The sequence below is a fragment of the Bubalus kerabau genome, chromosome 6 (assembly GCF_029407905.1).
Source record: "Bubalus kerabau isolate K-KA32 ecotype Philippines breed swamp buffalo chromosome 6, PCC_UOA_SB_1v2, whole genome shotgun sequence".
Classification (NCBI taxonomy): domain Eukaryota; kingdom Metazoa; phylum Chordata; class Mammalia; order Artiodactyla; family Bovidae; genus Bubalus; species Bubalus kerabau.
This window is the reverse complement of record NC_073629.1, coordinates 60209921-60234268: the sequence shown is the minus strand read 5'-3', so window position 1 is coordinate 60234268 and position 24348 is coordinate 60209921. Positions and strand designations below refer to the sequence as shown.

The 24348-nt window shown below is 43.0% G+C and overlaps 1 protein-coding gene across 1 annotated transcript in view; it reads right to left on the bottom strand.

The window, feature by feature from the left end:
- Positions 1-6105: 6105 nt before the first annotated feature.
- The window catches only part of LOC129656173 (uricase), a 52460-nt gene continuing 34217 nt past the window's right edge, over positions 6106-24348 (bottom strand). Inside the window, exons 5-8 of the mRNA XM_055586914.1 lie at positions 12228-12414; positions 10329-10452; positions 8261-8344; positions 6106-6304 (exon numbers count right to left, since the gene is read on the bottom strand). Coding sequence (XP_055442889.1) covers positions 6230-6304; positions 8261-8344; positions 10329-10452; positions 12228-12414 — 470 coding nt within the window. The 3' untranslated portion in view covers positions 6106-6229. The remainder of the gene's footprint in view (positions 6305-8260; positions 8345-10328; positions 10453-12227; positions 12415-24348) is intronic.

Sequence of the window (24348 nt, the reverse complement as noted above, 5' to 3'; positions counted from 1 at the left end):
TTAGACAAGGCTGTGGTCCATGTGATCAGATTGGCTAGTTGTCTATGAGTGTGGTTTCAGTCTGTCTGCCCTCTGATGCCCTCTCTCAGCGCCTACCGTCTTATTGAGTTTCTCTTACCTTGGACATGGGGTATCTCTTCATGGCTGCTCCTTACCTTGTATGCGAGGTGTCACCTCTCAGCCGCTCCTGCACCACACAGCCTGGTGGCTCAGATGGTAAGGCGTCTGCCTACAACGCAGGAGATCCGGGTTCAATCCCTGAGTCGGGAAGATCCCCTGGAGAAGGAAATGGCAACCCACTCCAGTACTCTTGCCTGGAAAATCCCATGGATGGAGGAGCCCCGTGGGCTACAGTCCATGGGGTTGCAAAGAGTCAGACACAACTGAGCGACTTCACTTATTGGGGATAAGCACATCCAAAACAAAGGTCCTGGAGCCACACCCCTCTATGTCTGACAGATGGCAGGTAGGAAGGACATGGCAATCTTTGTTATTTGGGGGAGAAAGAGGCTATCATCTATAGGGAGTATTGATGTCAGGCTATCTCATCAGTTACCAGGGAAACCAGCAGCTGGGGCAGGGGGCAAGCATGTAGGCAGTTACTGATTAAGCCCTATGATTCAGAAGATTGGACAATGACGTGAGTGAAGTGGGGACTGGTCAAGCAGGGGATGAACAGAGAACAAGAAAACAGCCATCTTGAATGGCCTAACCATGCACTCCACTCCTCTATACCCTGCATGTCCCTTGCCGTGTTGGTTCACCCCTCTTCTGAGATATCCCTGAAGTGAGGTGTGTAGAGTACACTGCAACCCAGATACCACAAATGCAGTACAGACGCCAGCAGCTGAAGAGTATCAAGAGTAAGCCAGGCATTGATGTCGGTTTTCCACGCAAGTCCAGAGGGCAACAAGAGCATCTCACTGTCGACCCAGCAATCAGACTCATTTTACAGTGTGGCCATCTCTGTGCACAGATTCCCTCTGGTCAGACTCGGGATGAAATGTGAGATGTTTAATAAACACAATATAGGGAAGATCATGACCATTAAGCAGAGTACAAGCAGTAACAGCTTTCTAGGTCATACCACCCCTGCCTATGGGCTTTGTCCTGGCCAGCAGCACCATCCCGCCTGTCCACCTTCAGTGCCCACAGCCAGTGCCAAATCCAGGAGAGGTGGCAAAACAACAGACCCCAGGGTTAATATTGGATTGGCCTAAAATATTTCAGGTTTTTCCATAACATCTTACAGAAAAACCCAAATGAACTCTTTGGCCAACCCAATACAATGGTGCTTGTTTCCAGTAGAGGCCCAGATTAGTCCTTAGGAGTCTTAAGTGGGGCCAGGTAGAAGACAAATGAAACCTGTATGTCCTTTTTTAATCCTGTTCCCCATGATGCAGCAAAACCAAAGCACTGGGGACTCACCTGCCAGTCCCACAGCCTTTCTACAGTATGTTCCCCTCAGCATAGACCCTGTGGCCAGGGTAAAAGTGAGTTGTTGTCCTGACCCATAGTTGGCAGTGGTCCTATGGTGGTCAGCAGTTGAACTCAAATGGTGTGGGCTGGTTGCCTCTGGATTAACACGGCGCAGGCACTGAGACAATTGTTCCTGGGTGTGTCCATGTGTTGGGAACCTCAACTATTGTTGAAGTAGCCCCTTTATTCTTCCCACTGGTTTGGCAGCAGTGGGGTGGTGAGGCAGGTGGAAACACCAGTATATGACTTCTCATCAGCCCAGCCCATGAATGAACTTCATGGCTGGCAAAGTGGAATCCTTGCTCACCATCAGTACCAAGGGGTGCCCTGTGCACAGAGGTCTAGACCCTCAACAGTCATTCTTCTTGTGGCCTGATGACTCGGTATGCCTGCTGTAATGTCTTCCACCTGTTGTAAGGCATTATAGGCCACATATCATTGCTGTTCCATCACACTGCATACTTCAGAGCTGGGGCCAGGAGTCCAAGGGTGCTCTATTATTTTGTCATTGCCACAGGCCCCAAACAAACCCTTCAAGGTAACTGGCCACATCCAATTCTCAAACCTGTCCCTGAGTTAATATCCCTAAAACCTGTGTCAATGGCTTATTTTTTAAGGATGGTAGGTTGGGAGTATGCTTATTTTACCTGACCAGGTAACACCCAAGTGTTTGATAGATAATCCAAGTCCTGGCATCTGTATTCACCACCACCCCATGCAGTCAGATAAGCCATGAGCACAGGGCTATTTTTTAACTGGAAAGAGACTGAACTTTATGGAGTATCATCAATATAATAGAAGAGGAAGACAGGTCTCATGGTGGTCAACTGCCACAGGCCCACATGCTAGTCACCGCAGGGTTACCCGCACAACTTTTCACTCCCTGTCCTTATTTCCTGCTATCACAGCACTCATGGGAGTTTCCTTGGCCTCTTGGCTGGCTTGCCAATTGTTGGGCTGCACCCACAGGCCTGCAAGCCTTGTGGTTGCCCAGGCTCAAGACCGAAGATAGAGCCCAGAGACAGCATCAGAGACATCAATGGTTTGATGTCTTAGACATACAAAACAAAGGATCCTGGAGCAACATTCCACCAAGTCTGGCAAATAACAGGCAGGACATGGCTGCAGTCTTCACTATTTAGGGAAGGAGGCTACACTTTATAGGGGGGATTGACAACAAGTTGGTCATCAGTTACCAGGGAAACCAGCAGCTGGGGCAGGGGACAAGCACATAGGCAGTTACTGATTAAGCCCTCTGATTCAGAGGACTGGATAGTCATGTGAGTTAAGCAGTCACATGGTTGAGCAGAAACTGCACAGAGAACAAGAGAACAGCCATCTTGAATGGCTTGACCACACAAAACAGGAAATTGTTCCTTGAAATTTTCACAGACTACAGACTTTGCTGCCACACACCTGGGATATAACCTCCAATAGTTCTTTTGCAATTCATTACAATAAATGCATATATGTATAAAGTAAACTACAATTTCTAAGAATTCTGCTCTTCTCTGAAACAAATATAGTGTTTCTAAGATTTATATGACCATTGAGTAAAATGGGACTAATTAAGCTTTTTTTCTCTTCTTTTCTTTCTTTTTAGGGAAAATCATGTTAGAATCTAAATTCCTCTTTGCACAGAATTATCAAATCAGCAGAGGAATAAAATGTACTAGCCATTTGTCCATGCAAGTTACATGATGTAAAAGCACATTTTGTAACAAGAGTAATCAATACATCACAAAACTTTCTATATCACAGTACTTCTTCCTTCTTATTTTATGTTCTTCATTAAGCAGCAGCAGCTTGAGAATGACCTGCAGTACCTTCTAGAGTTTGCTGCTCTCAGACTTCCCATCTCTCATCTCACCCACAAAGTTCAATGATAACTTTCTATGTAGGTCTAAAAACAAATGAAAAGAAGGCAGAATTTTTCATTTAACAAACACATACAGGAATTTATGTGTCAGGTGTGAAAACTACCACGTGTTCAGTCACTCAGACATGTCCGACTGTGGTCTCATAGACTGTAGCCTGACAGGTTCCTCTGTCCATGAAATTTTCCAGGCAAGAATACTGGAGTGGGTTGCCATTTCCTCCTCCAGGGGATCTTCCTGACTCAGGAATCAAACCCTTGTCTCTTGCATCTCCTGCTTTGGCAGGTGGACTCTTTACCACTACCTCGGAAGCCCCCTTACTACCATAGTTCTTTACAGACATTAATTCATTTAATCCTCAAAAAAACCTATGAAGTAGGTTCTATATGTTCACCTCCATTTTACAGATGAGGAAACTTGTCACAGAGCTAGTAAGAGACAGAGTCAGGATTTAAACGAGATTCTGCAATCAAACATGACACCTTAAGTAATAGTATTATAAAAGTGATGCAGAATTGTCAAATAATACTAAGTACACATGGGTATGTATTTATAAAAAGGGAGACAAACAATTTAAATAAATGGAGATCTTTAATCATTGTTGTTCAGTTGCTCAGTCATGTCCGCCTCTTTGCGACCCCATGGACTGCAGCGCACTAGGCTTCCCTATCCTTCACCATTTCCTGGAGATTGCTCAAACTCATGTCCATTGAGTCGGTGATGCCATCCAACCATCTCATTCTCTATCATTCCCTTCTCCTCCTGCCTTCAATCTTTCCCAGCATCCAGGTCTTTTCCAATGAGTCAGCTCTTCTCATCAGGTGATCAAAGTATTGTAGCTTCAGCTTCAGCATCAGTTTTTCCAATGAATATTCAGGGTTGATTCCCTTTAGGATTGACTTGTTTGAACTCCTTGCTGTCCAAGGGACTCTCAAGAGTCTTCTCTAGCACCACAGTCTGAAGGCATCAATTCTTTGGCACAGCTTTCTTTATGGTCCAGCTCTCACATCCATACATGACTACTAGAAAAACCATAGCTTTGACTAGACGGAACTTTGTTGGCAAAGTAATGTCTCTGCTTTTTAATATGCTGTCTAGTTTTGTCATAGGAGAAGGCAATGGCACCCCACTCCAGTACGCTTGCCTGGAAAATCCCATGGGCGGAGGAGCCTGGTAGGCTCCAGTCCATGTGGTCACTAAGAGTCGGGCACGACTGAGCGACTTCATTTTTACTTTTCACTGTCATGCATTGGAGAAGGAAATGGCAACCCACTCCAGTGTTCTTGCCTGGAGAATCCCAGGGACAGAGGAGCCTAGTGGGCTGCCGTCTATGGGGTCAGAGTCGAACACGACTGAAGAGACTTAGCAACAGCAACAGTTTTGTCATAGCTTTTCTTCCAAGGAGCAAGCATCTTTTAATTTCATGGCTGCAGTCACCATCCACAGTGATTTTAGAGCCCAAGAAAATAAAGTCTGTCACTGTTTCCATTGTTTCCCCATCTGTTTGCCATGAAGTGATGGGAGTAGATGCCATGATCTTAGTTTTCTAAATGTTGAGTTTTAAGTCAGCTTTTTCACTCTACTCTTTCACCTTCATCAAAAGGCTCTTCAATTCCTTTTCACTTTTTGCCATTAGGGTGGTGTCATCTGCATATCTGAGTTTATTGATATTTCTCCTGGCAATCTTTATTCCAGCTTGTACTTCATCCAGCCTGGTATTGCGTATCATGTACTCTGCATATAAGTTAAATAAGCAGGGTGATAATATACCTGCATTTCACATGATGTACTCTGCCTATAAGTTAAATAAGCAGGATGACAATTTTTTAATGGAGGAAGGTTATCTAGGATGTTTATGTAAACAACTTTTATCATGGGTTTCTAAAATTCCAGTTTATGAAGTTTTATGGTATATGTACAACAGTAGTGTTAGTTTACTGATGTAAAGATGACCACCATTCAACTATGCATATATCTTTCAATCATCAATTATATTTATTTCTCTGATTATAAAAGTAATAAATGCTCATATCTGGAAGATTCAGAAAATCATAAGACAAAATATGAAAATCACTCATAATCCCACCATCCAGAAATCATCACTGCTGATATATTCATACATATAGTCTTTAGTCTTCTTTCTATATGTATATTCAACCACCTGGGTAATGACTTACCATTTATTAAATGTGACTCTTTGTGCCAAAGTGATGCATTATTCAAAGAAAAACAATTTACACTTTTTTTCAATGCCTCAATGTGTACTAAACATTCTTTAAGGACTGTAAAATCATAAAACAAATACATTAAAATTTCAAAAGTACTTTTAGAGTAGAAATAAGCTCCCAATAATACATATGCTAGAGCATATTTAAGAACTCAAGTATTCAGTCTAATTGAAGTCACAATGGTGATATTTTTCAAAATATTACTTTATCATTGCATTTTCTGCATTGCCAAGGAGCAAGTTTTAGCATCAGTAGGATGAAAGCAATGCTGGCTTCTTAAATTTGTTCACAAGATTAACTGTTATCACACCTCCATTGATTCATGATTATCTTCCTATTGAATGTATTCTAAAGCTCCTCTAAGATAGGAAGGCCCAAGACCACTAAAATGAAATACTAATTTATGATTATTCTAATACTACTCAGCATTTGTGAAGTAAACTGTATCCACAAAGCATGTTTTTAATTACTAATCCCAAAACACTTTGCTGAGCTAAAAAACACTTTCATATAGGAGGAAAATGAACACTATAAATCAACATACTAGGTTGAAAATTTGCATGGCTATGCACTATGATTTCCAGCATCACAAGTGGCTTAAGGAATGCCTCAATGGAGCATGGACTCCCACTGGTGGCCACAATGTCACAGCCTTGAAGTCAGCTTCCTCTTGACTGTACCAGTAATTCTGCCATACGGATTGTCTAATGGTAACAAGACCTGTAGAAAAACCACAGGGCAACTTCAGAGACACTGAAGAGAGATGAGGTAATTTTCCAGAAAATTAAAGAGTTTTTCAAAAATGTTTAATTATCAGGATATAAATGTTTCTCATATGCATTACATATCCCTGCTTTTTAAACAGAGTGTAGTGAACACAATTTGGCCTTTGCTTGATGACTCTCTTTGAACATCAATCATTGTCCAAGGCTATAATACTGTCATGCCCTCAGGAACATTTGAGGTCCTCAGGACTCTTAGCCTGATACTAACTGGCTCCAGACAGCTCTGCATTTGCAGTTCTTCTGTCCTCCACTCTATCATTAGTCATTTCTCTGCTGTTTTCTTTGTGTCCTGACTCCCTGCTTCTCATATGTTGCCCTCACTTTGTAGGCACTTGCTGAGTAAGGGCCCAAGAGTGATCAGCCATCCTCAAGGTGCAAACACAGACATAGGGACAGTTTGTTCACCCCCTTGGGTGCCTTTACACAGAGCCTGACCCAAAGGATCTCAGGCCTTCCTGCCTGCAGGTCTCCAGGGGAAGTTTTGAGTCTGACTTCTTAGAGCAAAAGACACAGTGGCCTCGGTCTGCCAGAACACCATCGAGCTAGGATCACTGCAGGCCTGGGGTATCAGGAGCCTTGGGAGACCCTCCTCCTTGGGTTGGGGTTCCTGAGCTAAGCACTGCTCTAGCCATGAGCCTGAGCCTTTCTCTATTTGGGGCCCATTGGTTTCATCTTTGCTGAACATGTCCCTTTTCTTCCCTTTAGAAAGTAAGCTGTCAAAAAAGTCTTTACATCCAAATTAACAGTGGCATTCTGGGAATCTACATCCTCTCCATCCTCTGAAGTAAACAGTGCTGCCTCTCCTTCCAGCTGAATGAACAGTGACTGTCCTCCTCTGCAACTCGGGGCCCTATTTCAGCCATACCAGGCACCTCAGCATGACCTTACTTACCCAGCGCTGCTCCCCAGCCTCCCTCACAGCTGTCGCAGTACACAGCGTGATGGAGCATAACATACAGAACAGATACAGGGTACCTGGCCAGACGGCTGTGACTGATAAGCTCCTGGGGCAGCAGGCCCAGAAGGTAGGACCTTCTGGACACCCTTCACTGACCTTTTTCCATCAAAAGAGATGATTCTCTGGCTGCGCAGCCATGGTAATAGAGGGTCCCTTCCTATCTCACTTCCCCAACAACACTAGAAGCAGCCAACAGAATGGTGGTTTTTTAGCACACTGGAAGCCAATGGGAAGATGGATCAGAGAAATCCTGCCAGTCTGAGAGTGATCCAAGTGGGGAGGGACAGTTCTGATCTCCCAGGACTGAGCACAGCAAGCCTATCTGTTGGGGCTTCAGGCTGGTTAATGAGACACACTAACTTGGCTGAACCTTCTGCCGTGGCTAAAACCAAGTCATGGTTAAGTGCTTTTTCTAAGGCCGGGTTTCCTTTCGAAAACTGAACTTCCTCGTCTTGCCTGCTGTAATTGCAATTAGAAACACAAATATCTTTCATTTTGTGTGTGTTCATTGCATGCTATTCAAACTGACTATCTAAAAGTTAGGGATGATAGAAGAAAATAAAAATATAATCTTCTTCCTTTCTTCTTATCACCTTGTGATGGAAAAATAATGAAGCAGTGACCTTCTGTGGCACCTTTTGGAGAAGTGGATTTCTGAACTGTTTCTTTCAGCACACTCTGTTCTTTCTTTGTCTTTTACTCTCTGCAGCTTTCAAGCCTCCTTTATAAGCATTCATCCACCTCTAGGCCATCCCAGCCTCAGATATTGAAAGGCCAGAGTCTAAGTGGGCTCTAAACAGTTGCAACTATAAATATCCCAACAGCAACAGCTATTAAAAGTTGTGGCAGTTGTACCACCCCAAGTTTACAAAGAGGGTTAAAAGGTGGGCAAGGCAGGGAAATGTTCTTTAAATTTTTTAAAAGTTCTCTTACCTCTTCCTTGTTGATCAGTCCCATTTTGGACATGTCTATGTTAAAGTAGTGAATGTTCGGCAGACTGATTTCCATATCTTCTATCTGGAATCCACAATAATACGTATCACGTTGGAAAACTGGGAATCTGTCTCTATCACTACTCGCCCCCAACCTCCAATTAGCTCATTACTCAGATTCCACCTCTGTCTCCAGGACACCCTCTGGTGTTCCTCTACTGCTCGACGCTGTTCTCTCTCGCTAGTACTATTATTAAATGATGGACTCGTTCCTCCCTCCGTGTATGAAAGTCATTTCTCAGAAAAGTAAAATCTCCTGGGGTCAGACACCTGGAAGATATTCAGCATCCAGCTGTCCTCCAGATGTCGGCCCGTCAACCTCCTCAGTTCCTGCTCAGTCCATACCCTCCTCTCCAGGCCTGTCCTCGACATTTGCAGGCCCTGGAGTGAGCATCTGGAGGTCCCCACACCAGATGTTTTGCACTTCCTAGGTGGCGCTAGTGGTAAAGAACCCACCTGCCAATGCAAGAGATGCAGGGGACGTGGGTTCAATCCTTAGGTTGGGAAGATTCCTTGGAGGAAGAAATGACAACGCACTCCAGTATTCTTGCCTGGAGAATCCCATGGACAGAGGAGCCTGGTGGGCTATGGTCCATAAGGTTGTAAAGAGTTGGACACAACTGAAGTGACTTAGCACACACTCATACCACATGTTTAAAGATTTAAAGTTATGAATCAAGCTAAAATACAGAGATAGAAATATGTTCTATCTCTGTAACTTAACAGATCATCCTTCACAACTATCCGAAAGGCTGGGACCAAATTTTAAATCCTCTGACTCCTTGCAGCATCGGGCCAGGACCTGGTAGCATGGGAAGAGCCAGCCCCCAACCCCTGGCCCACCCTACCCTCTCTCTTGGACTCATGTGGGTGGATATTCCAGCTTGCATGTCAAGTTGCCTAATAGCAAACATCCCAGAAAATTGTCTAGAAGGGGAAGCATGGGCTCCTGAAGTGTTCACTCCCTTGACGTGCCTCTTCCAGTAGAGAGAAGCATAGGTAGAAGATGGCCTGAGGGGGCCTCTGGGCCATGGTGGGATTCCCTCTTGCCCAATAGGTCTCCTTGTCTATGGCCCATCATCCTTTTAATCTATCACACATCTTTCAGAGCAGTCGGTCTTTCTAGAGTGCAAAGCTGGTAGCATGGCACCTTGCTTAGACCCCTTGGTGGCTCCTAAGATTTTTTCAGGATGAAATATAGACTCTACAAAGACCACAAAGCCCTCCAGACCTGCTTCCCACCTCATCTCTAGGCACATGGAAGGGCTTTCACTCCTGGATCTCCACATGTGGCAGACCTTCAACAATAAATGCCTGTTCCATGCTGCCTCCTGTTGTCCATACCTATCCCCCCCCAACCCTTGAGTATGAACCCAGAAAACCCCTACTTGTCCCTTAAAGCTCAACTCAAATACCTCTCCTTCCAGAGAGCCTGACAGGCACTTCCCATATACTTGAGTTAGGTGCCATCTTCCGAATATTCTATTGTTTATTGAATTGTTAGCTTACTTATTTTCTTCTTTCACTGAATGATGAACTCATTGAGGGTAGAGTCTATGGGACTCTATGTCTAATTTATCCCTGATTTTCTCATGTGCTGATAGAGACAAAGTAACATTCAATAATATCAAATGGATGGATGGATGCAGTCTCTCTGCTTCTATCCTTCATTCTCTGGCTCTCCTGAAACATAGACCCTTGGGATAATTACCCCTCCTTCAGGCCATTCGAGTGTCCTAAATATGAGACTCAAATTGTAGCAGACTGAAGAGACTCAGAATCTTCAAGAAAACTAAAGAACTACAGCAGTGGCCTATGTTTTCAGGTTGCACAGATTTTTCCACTTTTTTTCTCTTTTCTCACTTGCTATAACAAGCTTTTGAGCAACAACAGATGTCATTTTTCATGTGTCTTCCACTTTCTTATTTTAACTCTCAGCTCTTTCTCAGAGCTAACAGGAGACACAGAAAGTTCTCTCAGTCTTCAGAATGGCAAGTGACAAAACGTACCTCAGGAAGCTGGCTCAGGGAGAGCACCTGGATGTCATAGAGGGTCTTCTGGACTGAGGGCGAGTACTCGCCTTTGTCATAGGGTCCAGCGAACTTCTTCAGGACAATGCTCCTGACAGCCTCCCTAGAACACAGAAAGGAGAACTGAGAGCTCCCACAGGGTGGTCTTTGGGAATTCACTGCGAAACTAAGATGTGGAGACCTCTCTGTCCCCTCCTCCCAAAACAATTTTATTGCTGGCTTTAGAGAGGATTATAGGGACTTCCCAGGTGGGGCTAGTGGTAAAGAACGTGCCTGCCAATGCAAGAGACCTAAGGAATGCAGGTTCAATCCCTGGGTTGGGAAGATCCTCTGGAGGAGGGCATGGCAACCCACTTCAGTATTCTCACTTAGAAAATCCCATGGAGAGAGGAGCTGGGTGGACTACAGTCCACAGGGGCGCAAAAAGTCAGACACGACAGAGTGACTTAGCACAGCACAGGAATATATTATATTGCCAAAAAGAGAAAAAAAAAACCTAACTTCTAATTTCCTTACACACACACACACACCAGTCAACAGACATGTTGAGCATAACTAGGCTATCTTCATAATCTGGCACCAGGGCTCAATGGGCATTCCAGGCTAAGTTTCCCTCCATGCTTGAAGAATTTATGAAGAAGACTTCCTCATATTCTAACCTTTGTACTGCTTGGCTTGGCTGGTTGCTTGAATTGCTGCATTTTTTCAGGGGTTTTACCATGCCAGGCTGTAGGCTAAGTGTTTTATGTGATTACTTCATTAAATTTTCTCAATGTACCTGAGGCAGTTCCTATTATTATTTCCCCAATTTGGAAGGAATATGAGCTTAAAAATTAAATGATCTACTCTCAGTCCTCCTCAGTGGGAGGCCCAACTGGTACCCTGACTATCTCAATTTCATACTCATTTCAACATAAATACATCAGACTGCTGCCCATGGGTAACACTTGAAAAAACAAGGGAAAAAAAAAAAGACTGAGGTGAGGTTCTCTTCAAGCATTTCCAACCTAGCATATAATAAAAGGAGCAGAGCGACACTCTGCCCGTGGGAGGAAGCTACCGGAGGCAGATTCTAGCTCATCACAGGGTACAAGTTTCTAACAATTGGAACTTCGACAAAGGAATGAGATACCTGGTCAAAAGCAATCTGGGAATTCAGAGGCCTAATCACTCCTTGTCTAGGATGTTAAAATAAAAGCCATACCTTTACAATGTTAAAGAACTTATTTAGAAAATGCTTCTGTAACTGTCATCTCGTTTTGAGTTTGGCCTACGGTGGCCAATTTGACTGGGACCAAGAGGTTTCCTAGGACATGGGACCTTCAGTGTTAAAATGACAGACTGGGACGAGTTTGGTCAGCCTGGTTTAGCTCTCCCTGCACCTGCTATGAAGTGACAAGGCCACTATCCTCATTTGATCCAGCGATTCTGGAAGTGTGGCCTCTGGTCCAGCAGCATGGGCAACACCTGGGAGTTTGTTAGAAAATGCAAGTTCTCGGGCCCCATTCCAGGCCACAGAATCAGAACCTCTGGGGATGGGCTCAGTGAGCTACAGTGTAACAAACCCTCCAAGTGGTTCTCATACCCAATCATGTTTGTGTACTACTGATTTAGTCAGTTAGGAAAGAGAGCACCAGAGAAATCAGGCAGTCCACTTAAGGCTGTTCCAGCTAAGAGCACCTAGGATTCAAGTGCAGGCTTACTAACTCAGAGTAGGACCAGTGTTCTTTCTGTTATCCATCAGAAGGGATTTCTTACAGTGGGGAGGCTGAACTAAATGGCCTCCAAGTTTCTCTTTCAGATTGAAGACCCCTAGGCCCCTGGAAAAGAGGGCGGACACTACCCGTGCCAGTGCCAAACCCTAGCCCTTCTTCGTACCAGGTGGCCTCAAAATCCACGTCTCTGCCCTGGTGGTAGCGCCACTTGCAGTACACTTGGGTGGCAAAGCACCGGTCCTTCACCTCAGGGAGGGTGGTGAACTGGTCCTTGAGGAATCCTTCAAATCCAGACTGCGTTGTTTTCAAGACCTTGAGGTCTTTGATTCCAGAATGAATGACTGGAGGTCCTGTTTTAAGTCAAAAGGTAAGAGGGGATGAAGTCATAAAGGAAACAGTGCCTTCTTGCTGCCTAGCCCTGAGGATTCTGGGGTCAGTAAAACATGGCACCCTGTGCCTGTACAGAGAGCAACATCACTCCCCGAGTGTTCTGTCTCTTGGTCCCCTCTGAAGTCCATGTGATGAAGATGGTGTGCCTTTGCCCCATCTGAATTCCACAACTCCCTGCCTTCCCATGCCCTAAGAGAACTGAAGGGCAGAGACTGAACCTCCATGCTGTGTTGAAGCCCACAGGAACCTTTTTCTTAGCTACATGCAGGTGTGTCTTCTAGGCCAAATTACCTTCCACATTTTGAGCTCCATCTCCCTCAGCAGGCAGTCATGCTGGAAAGAGTTCATAAACTCCTCAAAAGCAGCTCTTCTATCCAGCACTGTGATGCCTTCAGTTGGGGGTGGTTCTCATATGGGTTCTCTTTACTGCCAAATGGCTCCAGACCCCTCAGACCCCACCAGACCCCTCAGTTCCCTGTGGTTATGAATTCAGCAAAACCAGACAATTTTATGAATGGGTAGCAGCATGGGCCCGAATGAGCCTAAATGGAGACTGGGAAGATGAGACCAGTGATCCATAAGTTATAGATTGCATACATGGACACCCATAAAGGTTTTTAGCTTTTGGCTGAACTGAGAGGGAGCAAAGTTGGTTTGTGGGGACCTGGGGGAGAGAGGGCAGAGTTGAAAATATTGGAGGAGATGATATGTCTTTCTGGAAGTCCCTGACATCACCTCATGAGGTGCATTGGAAAGATGGTAGGGGGAGAGGCAAAAATCTGAAAACCTCGTTTGCTTGTGCCTGGTAGTTCTAGCTCAGGGACCAGGTGACAGGCAGGGTACTGAGTTGGTGAGGGGAAGAGTCTTTCTTTTTCCCTGTGGAATGCACTGTAGCTCCAGCAATTTGGTGTAGCCTGAAGAGCACATGGCACCAGCTGACACACTGGGAAGCCCAGGACACAGTGTCTGTGGAGAGCAGCTTTCTTCCCAAGGAGCAGTGGTAACTGGCACAGCAGATGCTGGACAGAGCTGTGAGGCAGCAGCTGTCCTCAGTGGGTGCAGACTTCCCTCTGAGCCCCTGTGAGACAGCCCTCCCGGCTGGGAGAAGGTGGGAGAGTTGGGCTGGAGAGGAGCAACAGTTTGATAATAAGAGAACTACAAGACCAGGGAAATGCAGGAATTAACATCATCATGGCCTTATTTTGTGTGTGCAGGCTGGTGAGGCCAGTATACACAGGGAGCAGTTGGGTGCAAACTCCCAATAGCATAGTCAAAGCAGGATGACTAAGGTCAACCTCTTTTAGATCTTGAAATTAGTCCTGACTAATATCTATCCCTTTTGACCTATAATCTTAAGTCAAAAGCTGGAGGTATATTATCATGCAGCACTATGTTGCACATGGCCGTGGCTGAAGAACAAGAATGTAATCCATGATCGTCGATTAAAATCCTAAGCAGCTCTTAATAATCCAGTGGTTTACATCATCCTATGTGATTTCAATTGCTGTGGTTAACTTGGGAACTGTGGAGTTTCACAAGTAGGTAATCAGTGACTATATTTTTGATATTTTCCCAACCACATGTGTGTACCTACCAGAGAGAGCAGGGGCCATGGTTAGTGGTAGATCTGCTGATTAAATATGTGCTGCTTAAATAAACATTCTGGCCAGAGTAGTCTAGGATAATGTGGTAAGATAGAAAATGGTATTTGCTTAACATTCCGAAGTTCCCACTGGAAGCTTTATTTGAAGAAGGATCAAGAGAATACCTGGACTTAATACCTTAAGTTGGTTGACTTTATCAGATTCTCTTGATGAAAGTGAAAGAGGAGAGTGAAAAAGTTGGATTAAAGCTCAACATTCAGAAAACGAAGATCATGGCATCTGGTCCCACCACTTCATGGGAAATAGATGGGGAAACAGTGTCAGACTATTTTTCTGGGCTCCATAATCACTGCAGATGGTGACTGCAGCCATGAAATTAAAAGACGCTTACTCCTTGGAAGAAAAGTTATGACCAACCTAGATAGCATATTGAAAAGCAGAGACATTACTTTGTCAACAAAGGTTCGTCTAGTCAAGGCTCTGTTTTTTCCAGTGGTCATGTATGGATGTGAGAGCTGGACTGTGAAGAAGGCTGAGCGCCAAAGAATTGATGCTTTTGAACTGTGGTGTTGGAGAAGACTCTTGAGAGTCCTTTGGACTGCAAGGAGATCCAACCAGTCCATTCTGAAGGAGATCAGCCCTGGGATTTCTTTGGAAGGAATGATGCTAAAGCTGAAACTCCAGTACTCTGGCCACCTTATGCGAAGAGTTGACTCATTGGAAAAGACTCTGATGGTGGGAGGGATTGGGGACAGGAGGAGAAGGGGATGACAGAGGATGAGATGGCTGGATGGTATCACTAACTCGATGGATGTGAGTCTAAGTGAACTCCGGGAGTTGGTGATGGACAGGGAGGCCTGGCGTGCTGCGATTCATGGGGTTGCAAAGAGTTGGACACGACTGAGCGACTGAACTGAACTGAAGTGTATAAAGACACAATTCTGCAAAATCAGCATTTCAAAATGCAGTGTAGAGCTAATCCAAGTGAGTCTAGTCTCAGACCCAAGAGAATTGCAGAAGCAATCAATAAATATCCATTAAATGAATGAATGAATGAATGCAATGCCATTGATTCACCTTAACAACTCAGCCTCATAACTTAGTGTCTTTTTCTTCTAGACAGTCCTCCTCTATCAGTCTCTAGCATTTCCCTTCCTGATCTGGTCCCTCCTCTCAGCTCTCAGACAGTATGGCAGGGGTAGAAGGGGAGGGCATCAGCACTGACTGAGAAGGTCCTGACTGCCAACATGCATCCTAGTCACATGGCTAGACACTAGCAGAGGTGGAGTTTGAACTCACCACCCCATTATGAGATTTTGTGCTTGTCTTCCCCCCTTTTGCATCACTTCCCATCCTCAAAATGTTTCCTCCTTCTTTCAGTTCTCTCTTTCCATTTCTGTAATAAAAGAGGACTTTGCAAGAGACAAGAAAGTTGCCACCACCATTCCACAATGTGCTTTGAGGGCTTCAGTTGAAAAATACCATCCCCATTGGTTTGAAATGAAGCATCACTTTTAGAAATGATCCCTATGTGTTTTGAAAATATTTTATCATTCAAAAATTTCCTATTGAAATACCAAGACCCCTTAAAGGAGTGACTCCTTAATATTTTATAAACTGGTATTATAATTTACTTCTAATAGTAATCCCTCCTAGGAAAAAAATGCTCTAGAAATGAGACTTCAATTTGCAAACAGGAGCGGGGTTAGAACAAGTGGTGGGAACCCTTGAAGGTGGATAAAGAGAAGGCAAGAGAAACCAAAGGCAAACTCTATCCATTTCCACTTTTCCTATATAGATGGCCTTGATCACCAGTATCTCTGTGAGCCAACCAGACTTGGACCCCTCAGCTGTCCCAATCGTAAAAGGATTTCCAGATTCTGTGTTCCATACAGCTGAGTCCACAGTCTTGGGACTCTGATCCTTTGAATTCAATTCCAGTGCTCTTCATGCTTCTCCTCCCCTGTTTATGAGCAGTGTTTCCCTGACAGAATTACTTAACCTCTCTCTATCTTGATTTTCTCATTTGCAGAAGACGATAATCATAACTATTTCCTAGAGGTGATCAATGTCTAAGATGGTACACATAAAGGACTCAGTAAAATGGCTGCCCCATTGGAAATGCTCTACAGAAGTTACTAAGATGATTTTGCCCTAACTGACTTCAACCCCCTGTAAATACTGCCCATGTTTCACAAAGGATCATTGGGTTCTGAAAACTCCTTATGACATGCCATTCCTATCCACCTCTGGCCCTGGGGTGATATTTGTTCATCTTTGGGGAGTGTCAGTTTGCTAGGCAACTTTGAAATGATCTACTTTCTCGCTAGAATCTGAAAACGGAGAAAGCAGTTGTATTTTCTAATGTATTTTGGCTTCAGTTTCATGCAGTATAAAACATCTTACATTCTCCCAGACAGTTCACTACTGCCATGGTTTAGGCAGAACGCACACCATCTACGCTGGTATGCTCATCATTCTGTGAACAACAAAAACTTATTCTCTTTGAATGTGAAAAATAAATTCTCTTGGCACACATCAGACACCCTCGATGAAATCTGGGAGCTTATTTTATCTTTTCTGCTGGCAGTGCCTCAGCTTACTGAACACTAGTAGGAACCTGAGCCTTTCAAATTCATGGGCCCATCAACTAAAAATATGATACTTCACACACTCTAAAAAAGATTCCAATTTAGAAGAGAAGAAATAATTCAACCCCAAAGACTGTCCTTTTCTAGGTTACTTCCCATGAAACCACTTAATCAGCTCTTTTTTGCCTTTCTGCCATGTTTATGGAGTAACACAAAAGGAAGATTTCCACATTTTCCTTTGCTAGAACATAATCTTTTCCAGCTTTTAGTGTCCTCCTACACACTTAACAGATTGTGGTTTATCTCTCAGAGAAGCATACATCCTACCCCTTCAGGTCTCTAAGGGAAAGAAACTCACTGCAAATTAATAGAAAATAAGCCTGATTCCTTACCTACGCATCAGGTGTCACAAAGCACAAAGCTTTACTGAGCCAAGAAAAAAAAAATCCTGTCATGAAAAGGATAATTGCTTCCACATTCAACACCTCCAAAAAGGACACAAATAGCTAAAAGGGGGCTATTTTAAAACTATATTAAATAATTCTAGTAGAAAACCTCAAACCTGTAAAGTGCTAGAACAAGTGAAGATCAATTAAATATCATTTGCCTCTGAGAGTCCATTTAGCTCATGGAAGGAAGGTGAAAGCTCTCTGTGTGCAATTCTGGATGAGGAGAGATGACGTCACCCCATCGAAGGACGTTAACTGGGCTTTTGTACAGCAACGTGATCCTCAAGATATGTGCTTGCCAAGAAATTTTCATTTGAAATAACTAATGAGTGCCTTAATCTTGACATCAGAATGACACAAGCAAACTTCTTGGCAGTGGCCCTCTCTGTCTTGAGTCTCCTATTTTCCTCTCTCTTCTCTTCCATCTGTCCTGCTTGACACCTCTTAAATCTCTTCTTCTGGACTTCAGTTTCATCTCCCCACTTCCTTAAAACCATCTTCCTACCCCTGCTAGTCCCCATGTCAATAGATTTTTTTTCACCACTAGAAGATAGTATCTCTTATTTGAAATATCTTCTTTATATTTCATTCCTTGATTTGGTTACGCTTTAGTTGCATTTTTATAATTAGTGTCAGATTGGGAGAAATTTGATACTTAAAGAATTATGTATTACAATTCAAATAGAGTGTGTGTGTGTGTGTGTGTGTGTTGGCAGGGTGTTCTGCTTATTTAAACTAGTTTAAATTAGTGACTTAACCATCCTAGTGACTTCAAGGCTTGTCTAAGCTTGCAGTTCACAGAGACTCATGAGAGAAGGAGTTCGGAAGATTGAGGCTCCATATAATGCCTACACCACAGCCTGCGCCACACATGTAGAGCCTCGCTGTCCTCTCAGAGCTGAGGAAGTCACAAACATAGCACCCACCCTCATCCCTTTGGTGAAAAAAATTTCTCTCTCTTCCAGATTCCCCCATGGAACTAGCAGACTCTGAAACAGCTAGAGTACACTCATGATGTAACTTTAAAAGGTACGGTAGGAAACGATAGAGTGGTCGGAGTTTTACAGCAATTCTCAGGGCCTAAAATGGGTTCCTCAGATTCAGTGTGCTTTCTCTAAATGTTTGTTCAATCAATAAAAATGAATCCACTCCGCTAGGAGAAACCCAGTTACATATCCTGCTGGGGAAAGTTGTAGGTTGAATGTGTGATTAAGTATATGTGTTCAAGAGGGCAGAATTCTCACGACTCTAGCCAGCCCCACACTGAAAGTCTTATTTAGAGGGTTGTAACTTTCATGTATTGGAGAAAGAAATGGCAACCCACTCCAGTGTTCTTGCCTGGAGAATCCCAGGGACGGGGGAGCCTGGTGGGCTGCAGTCCATTGGGTCGCACAGGGTTGGACACGACTGAAGCGACTTAGCAGCAGCAGCAGCAACAATAGCCTTTGGGTTTCCCTGCTGCTGCAGTGACAAAGAATCTGCCTGCCATTGACATTGCCTGTCATTCTGCATTGCAGAAAACGTGAGTTTGATCCCTGGGTTGGGAAGATCCCTGGAGAAGGAAATGGCAACCCATTCCAGTATTCTTGCCTGGAAAATCCCACGGACAGAGAAGCCTGGCAGGCTATAGTCTATAGGGTCACAAAAGATTCAGACATGACTTAGCAACTAAATAACAAAAAACAGTAGCCTTTAGCATGTGAACTGGAATGTGTGTGTGTGTCAGATAATAATTATTTTCTTCAGTTAAGCCTATGTAAGGGCATTTCTTATGACAATGATTGTACACTGAATCACCTCATGATATCTGTGGGTTTAGCTCTTGGAAAATAAGCAAATTAAGAATTAAACTTTGCTACCAAAAATCCAAAGAGGGACAGAGTACAAATATCATCTTCAAATAGACAATGCAGGAAGATATGCACACTCAGGGACGTGTACACACACATACTGCACACACTCAGGCAACAGATGCCTCCTCCCTTCAGATCCCTGCCAGCCCCGCATGCTATGGGCGGGGGCGCAGGGTTTACTGGGCTCTAGACAGTCAAGCTGGAGCTCTGGGAACATCGCCACAGTGATCGCAACACCCCGAAGTTTTCTGCAGAAAGAAAAAGCTTTGGGCCTGATTCTATTGATAAGCTTTCCCACCCTGCAGCAGCCAGGTGACTAGCATGCAAGCTGATGATAGCTCCTGGTAATTCCTGGAAAGAACAGGGTGTGAAGCCTGTCTTCTCTCTTTGATCAGCTGAGCCCTATATTTGGCCATTCCACTTCCACCTCCAGGGCTCTGCTAAATATTCTTGCAGAGGGAGGTCACCAATGTCTAATTGCCAAACTGCACAATCTCTTCAGTCTCCTTTCAAACCAAACTTTTTAACCTTCCTGCAGCAGAGACCATGGGCAGCTTCTCTCCTTCCTAGGTCCTTGGCTAGACTACATTCCCCAGCCTTCAGGTGTGGTTGTATAATTGGGTTCTCTTCGTGTGATGTGCTCTGTGCGACTTTTAGGCCTGGTGCTATGCTTGAGTGGTTTTGCCCCTCCATTTTCTTCTCTAAGCTCTTTGCTTCCACTTGTCTGGTATGGGATCCACTCTCAAGGTGACCCAGAAAGGAAAGGATTAAAATGTCTGGTTGCATCAACCTGGGTTCCTGAATAAATTCCTGGAGCAGAGCACCCTCCCAACACACTCACATACACAGTGAACTTGACTTTTACACATAGCACTAAACTTTGTGTAGGAAGCCCCTGCATATAAGCTTACTTGTTGTGCATTCTGCTACCCCAATAACTATCCCTCATTTCTTGAAATGTCCTTTTCCTTTTGCTTCCATAATACCATTGTCTCCAAGTTTCCTCCTGTCTCTCTGACCATTCTTCTGTCTCAGTCTTTAAACTTTTAACTCTTAAACTGGGGAATTTTCCCCATGGCCCTTTCATGTTTCCTCTTCTCACTTTATATGTTTTTCTGGATCAGTCCTTCTTCCCATGGCTTCAACAACTATCAGTCTCCAAATCTTTTCCTTATTTCCAAATGCACCAGCTTCCTCTGGAAACTTCCCCATTACACGTATTATTCTTAGTCAACACCCCTGGGCTCCTGACTTTAGGGTAACTTTAACCCCTCCTTTTCTCTACCCTTGCATCCCTATGCAACTACACAGACCTATTAAGTACACTTCAAAAATGCCTCACATTATGTCCCTCCCCAGCTTCTGCAGTCCCTCCATCTCTGCCTCTACTACCCGAGGTCAGCCTTCATCATTACTTCATCTCTGCAGCAAGTCTCCAAATATTTCCCTGTGGCCTATTTCATTAGCCAGTTCACCATAATCTTGGTCAGAATTACCCAAATGTACACATACATACACAAAGACCTTCCCTGGATCTCTATAATCATTCAAAATAATAATAATAACAGCTTTCTTTCAAGAAGTGCTTCTTATATGTTAGGGACTAGGCTAAATGCTTTCAATTAATATTTATTTCCTTTAATTATCTGGATAATTGCTAAGGTAGACATTTATCCTCATCTTACAAATTAAAAAACACTGAAGTAGTGTATTTAACGTGCTAACAGTCACAAAGTTATTAAGTGGTGGTGGTTTAGTCACTAAGTCGTGTCTGACTTTTGTGACTGCCTGCTAGGTTCCTTTGTCCATGGGATTTCCCAAGCAAGAATACTGGAATGGGTTTCCAGTCCCTTCTCCGGGGGATCTTGGCAACCCAGGGACTGAAACCAGGTCTCCTGCATTGCAGTCAGATTTATCATCTGAACCACCAGGGAAGCCCATTAAGTAGTGGAGCACAAGTTCAAAAACACTTCAGTTTTCATAGAATAAAAGTAGGAAATCTAGTAGGGAGAATAAAAGACAAAAGTAATAAATGCTAGTAGGGAGATTAAAAGACAAAAGTAATAAATTCATTCATATCCACAATAAGAAGTTAAGGGATACACAAAATATTTAGATTAGAAAATAATATCAAAAACAGTAATCATGAGGGGAGGAGAATACAAATGCAAAGTATCTATGTATCTATATAGATAGATTGCTGTGCAAAAACCTCATGGTAACCACAAAACAAAAATCTATAATAAATATTCACACAGAAAAAGAAAAAGAAATCCAAACATAATACTAAAGATAGTCATCAAATCACAAAAGAAGAGAACAAAAGAAGTAAGGGGAAAAAACACCTACAAAACAAACCCAAAACAATTGATAAAATGACAATAGGAACAAGCTACTGCTGCTGTTGTTTAGTCACTGAGTCATGTCTGACTCTGCGACCCCATGACTGTAGCCCGCCAGCCTCCTCTGTCTACGGGATATTCCAGGCAAGAATACTGGAGTGGGTTGTCATTTCCTTCCCCAGGGGATCTTCCTGACCCAGAGATCAAACCTGCATCTCCTGCTTGGCAGGTAAATAATTTACCACTGAGCCACTTGGGAAACCAATGGGAACATATATACCAATAATTGCCTTAAACATAAATGGACTAAATGATCCAACCAAAAGATATAGACTGACTGAATGGGTAAAGAAACAGCTTCCATTTGTGCTGCCTACAAAAGACTCACTCCAGATCTAGAGATATACACAGACTGAAAGCGAGGGGATTAGTAAAAGGTATTTCATGAAAATGGAAATCAAAAGAAAGCTAGAGGGAATTCCTTGGTGGTCCAGTGGTTAAGAATCCTCCTGCCAGCATAGGGGATATGGGTTCAATCCCTGGTCTGGAAAGATGCCACATGCCTTAGTGGGAAAACTAAGCCCATGCACAACTGCCAAGCCAGGGCTGCAGAGCCAGTGTGGCACAACTAGTGAAGCACACCTACCCAGAGCCCGTGCTCTTCCAGAGAAACTATCACAATGAGAGCTCACTCACTGCACACACTAAATGAACTCACACACTACAAGAGTGGCCCCCACTCACCACAACTAGAGAAAGCCTGTGCATAGGGATGAAGACCCAGCACAGCCAATAAATAAATACAATTTTTAAAAGAGAAAGCTGGAGTAGCCACACTTATATCAGACGAAATAGACTTTAAAATAAAGGCTGTGAGAAGAGATAAGAATTTACAATGGAGAAAAGATAGTCTCTTCAATAAGTGGTGCTGGGAAAACAGGACAGCTATATGTAAATGATTGAAGATAGAACATTCTCTAATATCATATACAAATCATATACAAAATGGATTAAAGACCTAAATGTAAGACCAGATACTATAAAACTCCTAGAGGAAAACATTGGCAGAACACTGAAATAAACTGCAGGAAAATTTTTTTTATATTCATCTCCTAGAGTAATACAAATAGAAAAACAAATAGGGCCAAGTTAAACTTAAAAACTTTTGCACAGCAAATAAACCCATAAACAAAGTGAATAGACAACCTATGGACTGGGAGATGTCAAGGGATTAATTTCCAAAATGTATAAATAACTCATACAGCTAAATATAAAAAAGCAAACAATGCAATCAGAAAATGGTCAGAAGACCTAAAGAGAAATTTCTCAGAAAAAGACATACAGATGGCCAATAGGCACATGAAAAGATGCACAATATTGCTAATTTGGGGCTTCCCTGGTGGCTCAGACAGTAAAGAATCTGCCTGCAAAGCAGGAGACCCGGTTTCAATCCCTGGGTTGTGAAGATCCCCTGGAGAAGGGAATGGCAACCCATTCCAGTTTTTTTGCCTGGAGAAAGAGGAGCCTGGCAGGCTACAATTCATGCAGTTGCACAGACTTGGACATGACTGTTCATGCACATATACATACATTGCTAATTTTAGAAAAATACAAAACTACAATGAAGTATCACTCTCAGATCAGGATGGCCATTATTTAAAAAGTCTACTGATAATAGACACAGCCAGAGAGACTGTGGAGAGAAAGGAATTAATCATATGATCATGCTATCCCACCCCTGGGCATATATCCAAAGGAAATTCTAATTTGAAAAGATACAGGCATTCCAACATTTATAGCAGCACTGTTTACAATAGTCAAGACATGGAACTGTTTCCCTGGTGGCTCAGTGGTTAAAAAAAAATCCTCCTGCCAGTGCAGAAGATTCAGATTCACTCTCTGGGTCAGGAAGATCCTCTGAGAAGGAAAAAGGAAACCTACAAATCCCGTGGACAGAGGAGCCTGGTGGGCTATAGCCCATGGGGTCACAAATGAGTTGGACACGACTTAGCGACCAAAAACAACAACAACAAAAATAGCAACAAGACATAGAAGCAACCTAAATACCCATAGGCAGATGAATGGATAAAGAATATTTATTACTCAGTCATAATAAAGAATGAAATAATGCCATTTGCAGCAACATGGATGAATCTAGAGATTATCATATTGAGTGAAGTAAATCAGACAAAGACAAATATATGATATCACTTACAAGTGGAATCTAAAAAAAAGATACAAATGAATTTATTTACAAAGCAGAAATAGACTCACATAGAACCTGACCTTATGGCTACCAAAAGGGATAGCAGCTATGGGAAGAAGATAAACTGGGAATATGGGATTAATATATACACATTACTACATATAAAATAGATAACAAGGACCTAATATATAGCACAAGGAACTATATTCAATATCTTGCATTTAAATAATCTCTAATGGAAAAGAAGCTGAAAAAGATTTTATATATACATATATGTATATGTGTGTGTATAACTGAATCATTTTGCTGTACATCTGAAACTAACACAACACTGTAAGTTAAACTATAATGTAAAAAATGGTTTACATTTAAAAAATTAAAATAGGAAAGCAATAAAGGAAGCAAAACATCTTAGTCTGCAAGAACTGTAGACTTAGCTACCATGCAAAAACTTCCTCATTGCATGAGGGTTTTGTTTTGTTTTGTTTTGTTTTTGGCCATGCTGCTCAGCTTGTAGGATCTTAGCTCCTGAACCAGAGATCCAACCAAGGCCCTCAATGGTGAAAGTGTGGTGTCCTAACCACTTGACCACCAGGAATTCCCTAGTTACACCAGTCTTGCTAGTACCGTAGATTAAGGCCCAAACCAACCTCTTCACATTTGGAGGATTTAAAAACTCACTATCTTCTCAACTTATCAACTAGTTATTCAGTCTTCTTTATATAATAATAATTTCATAACTGTTAATCAAACACTGAGAAGGCTCTGGCTGTGTCTAGAATTTAACACAGATAGGGAAAACATTAAATGATTAAAATGTTAAATGACTAGGACTTTCTAAGGGAAGGC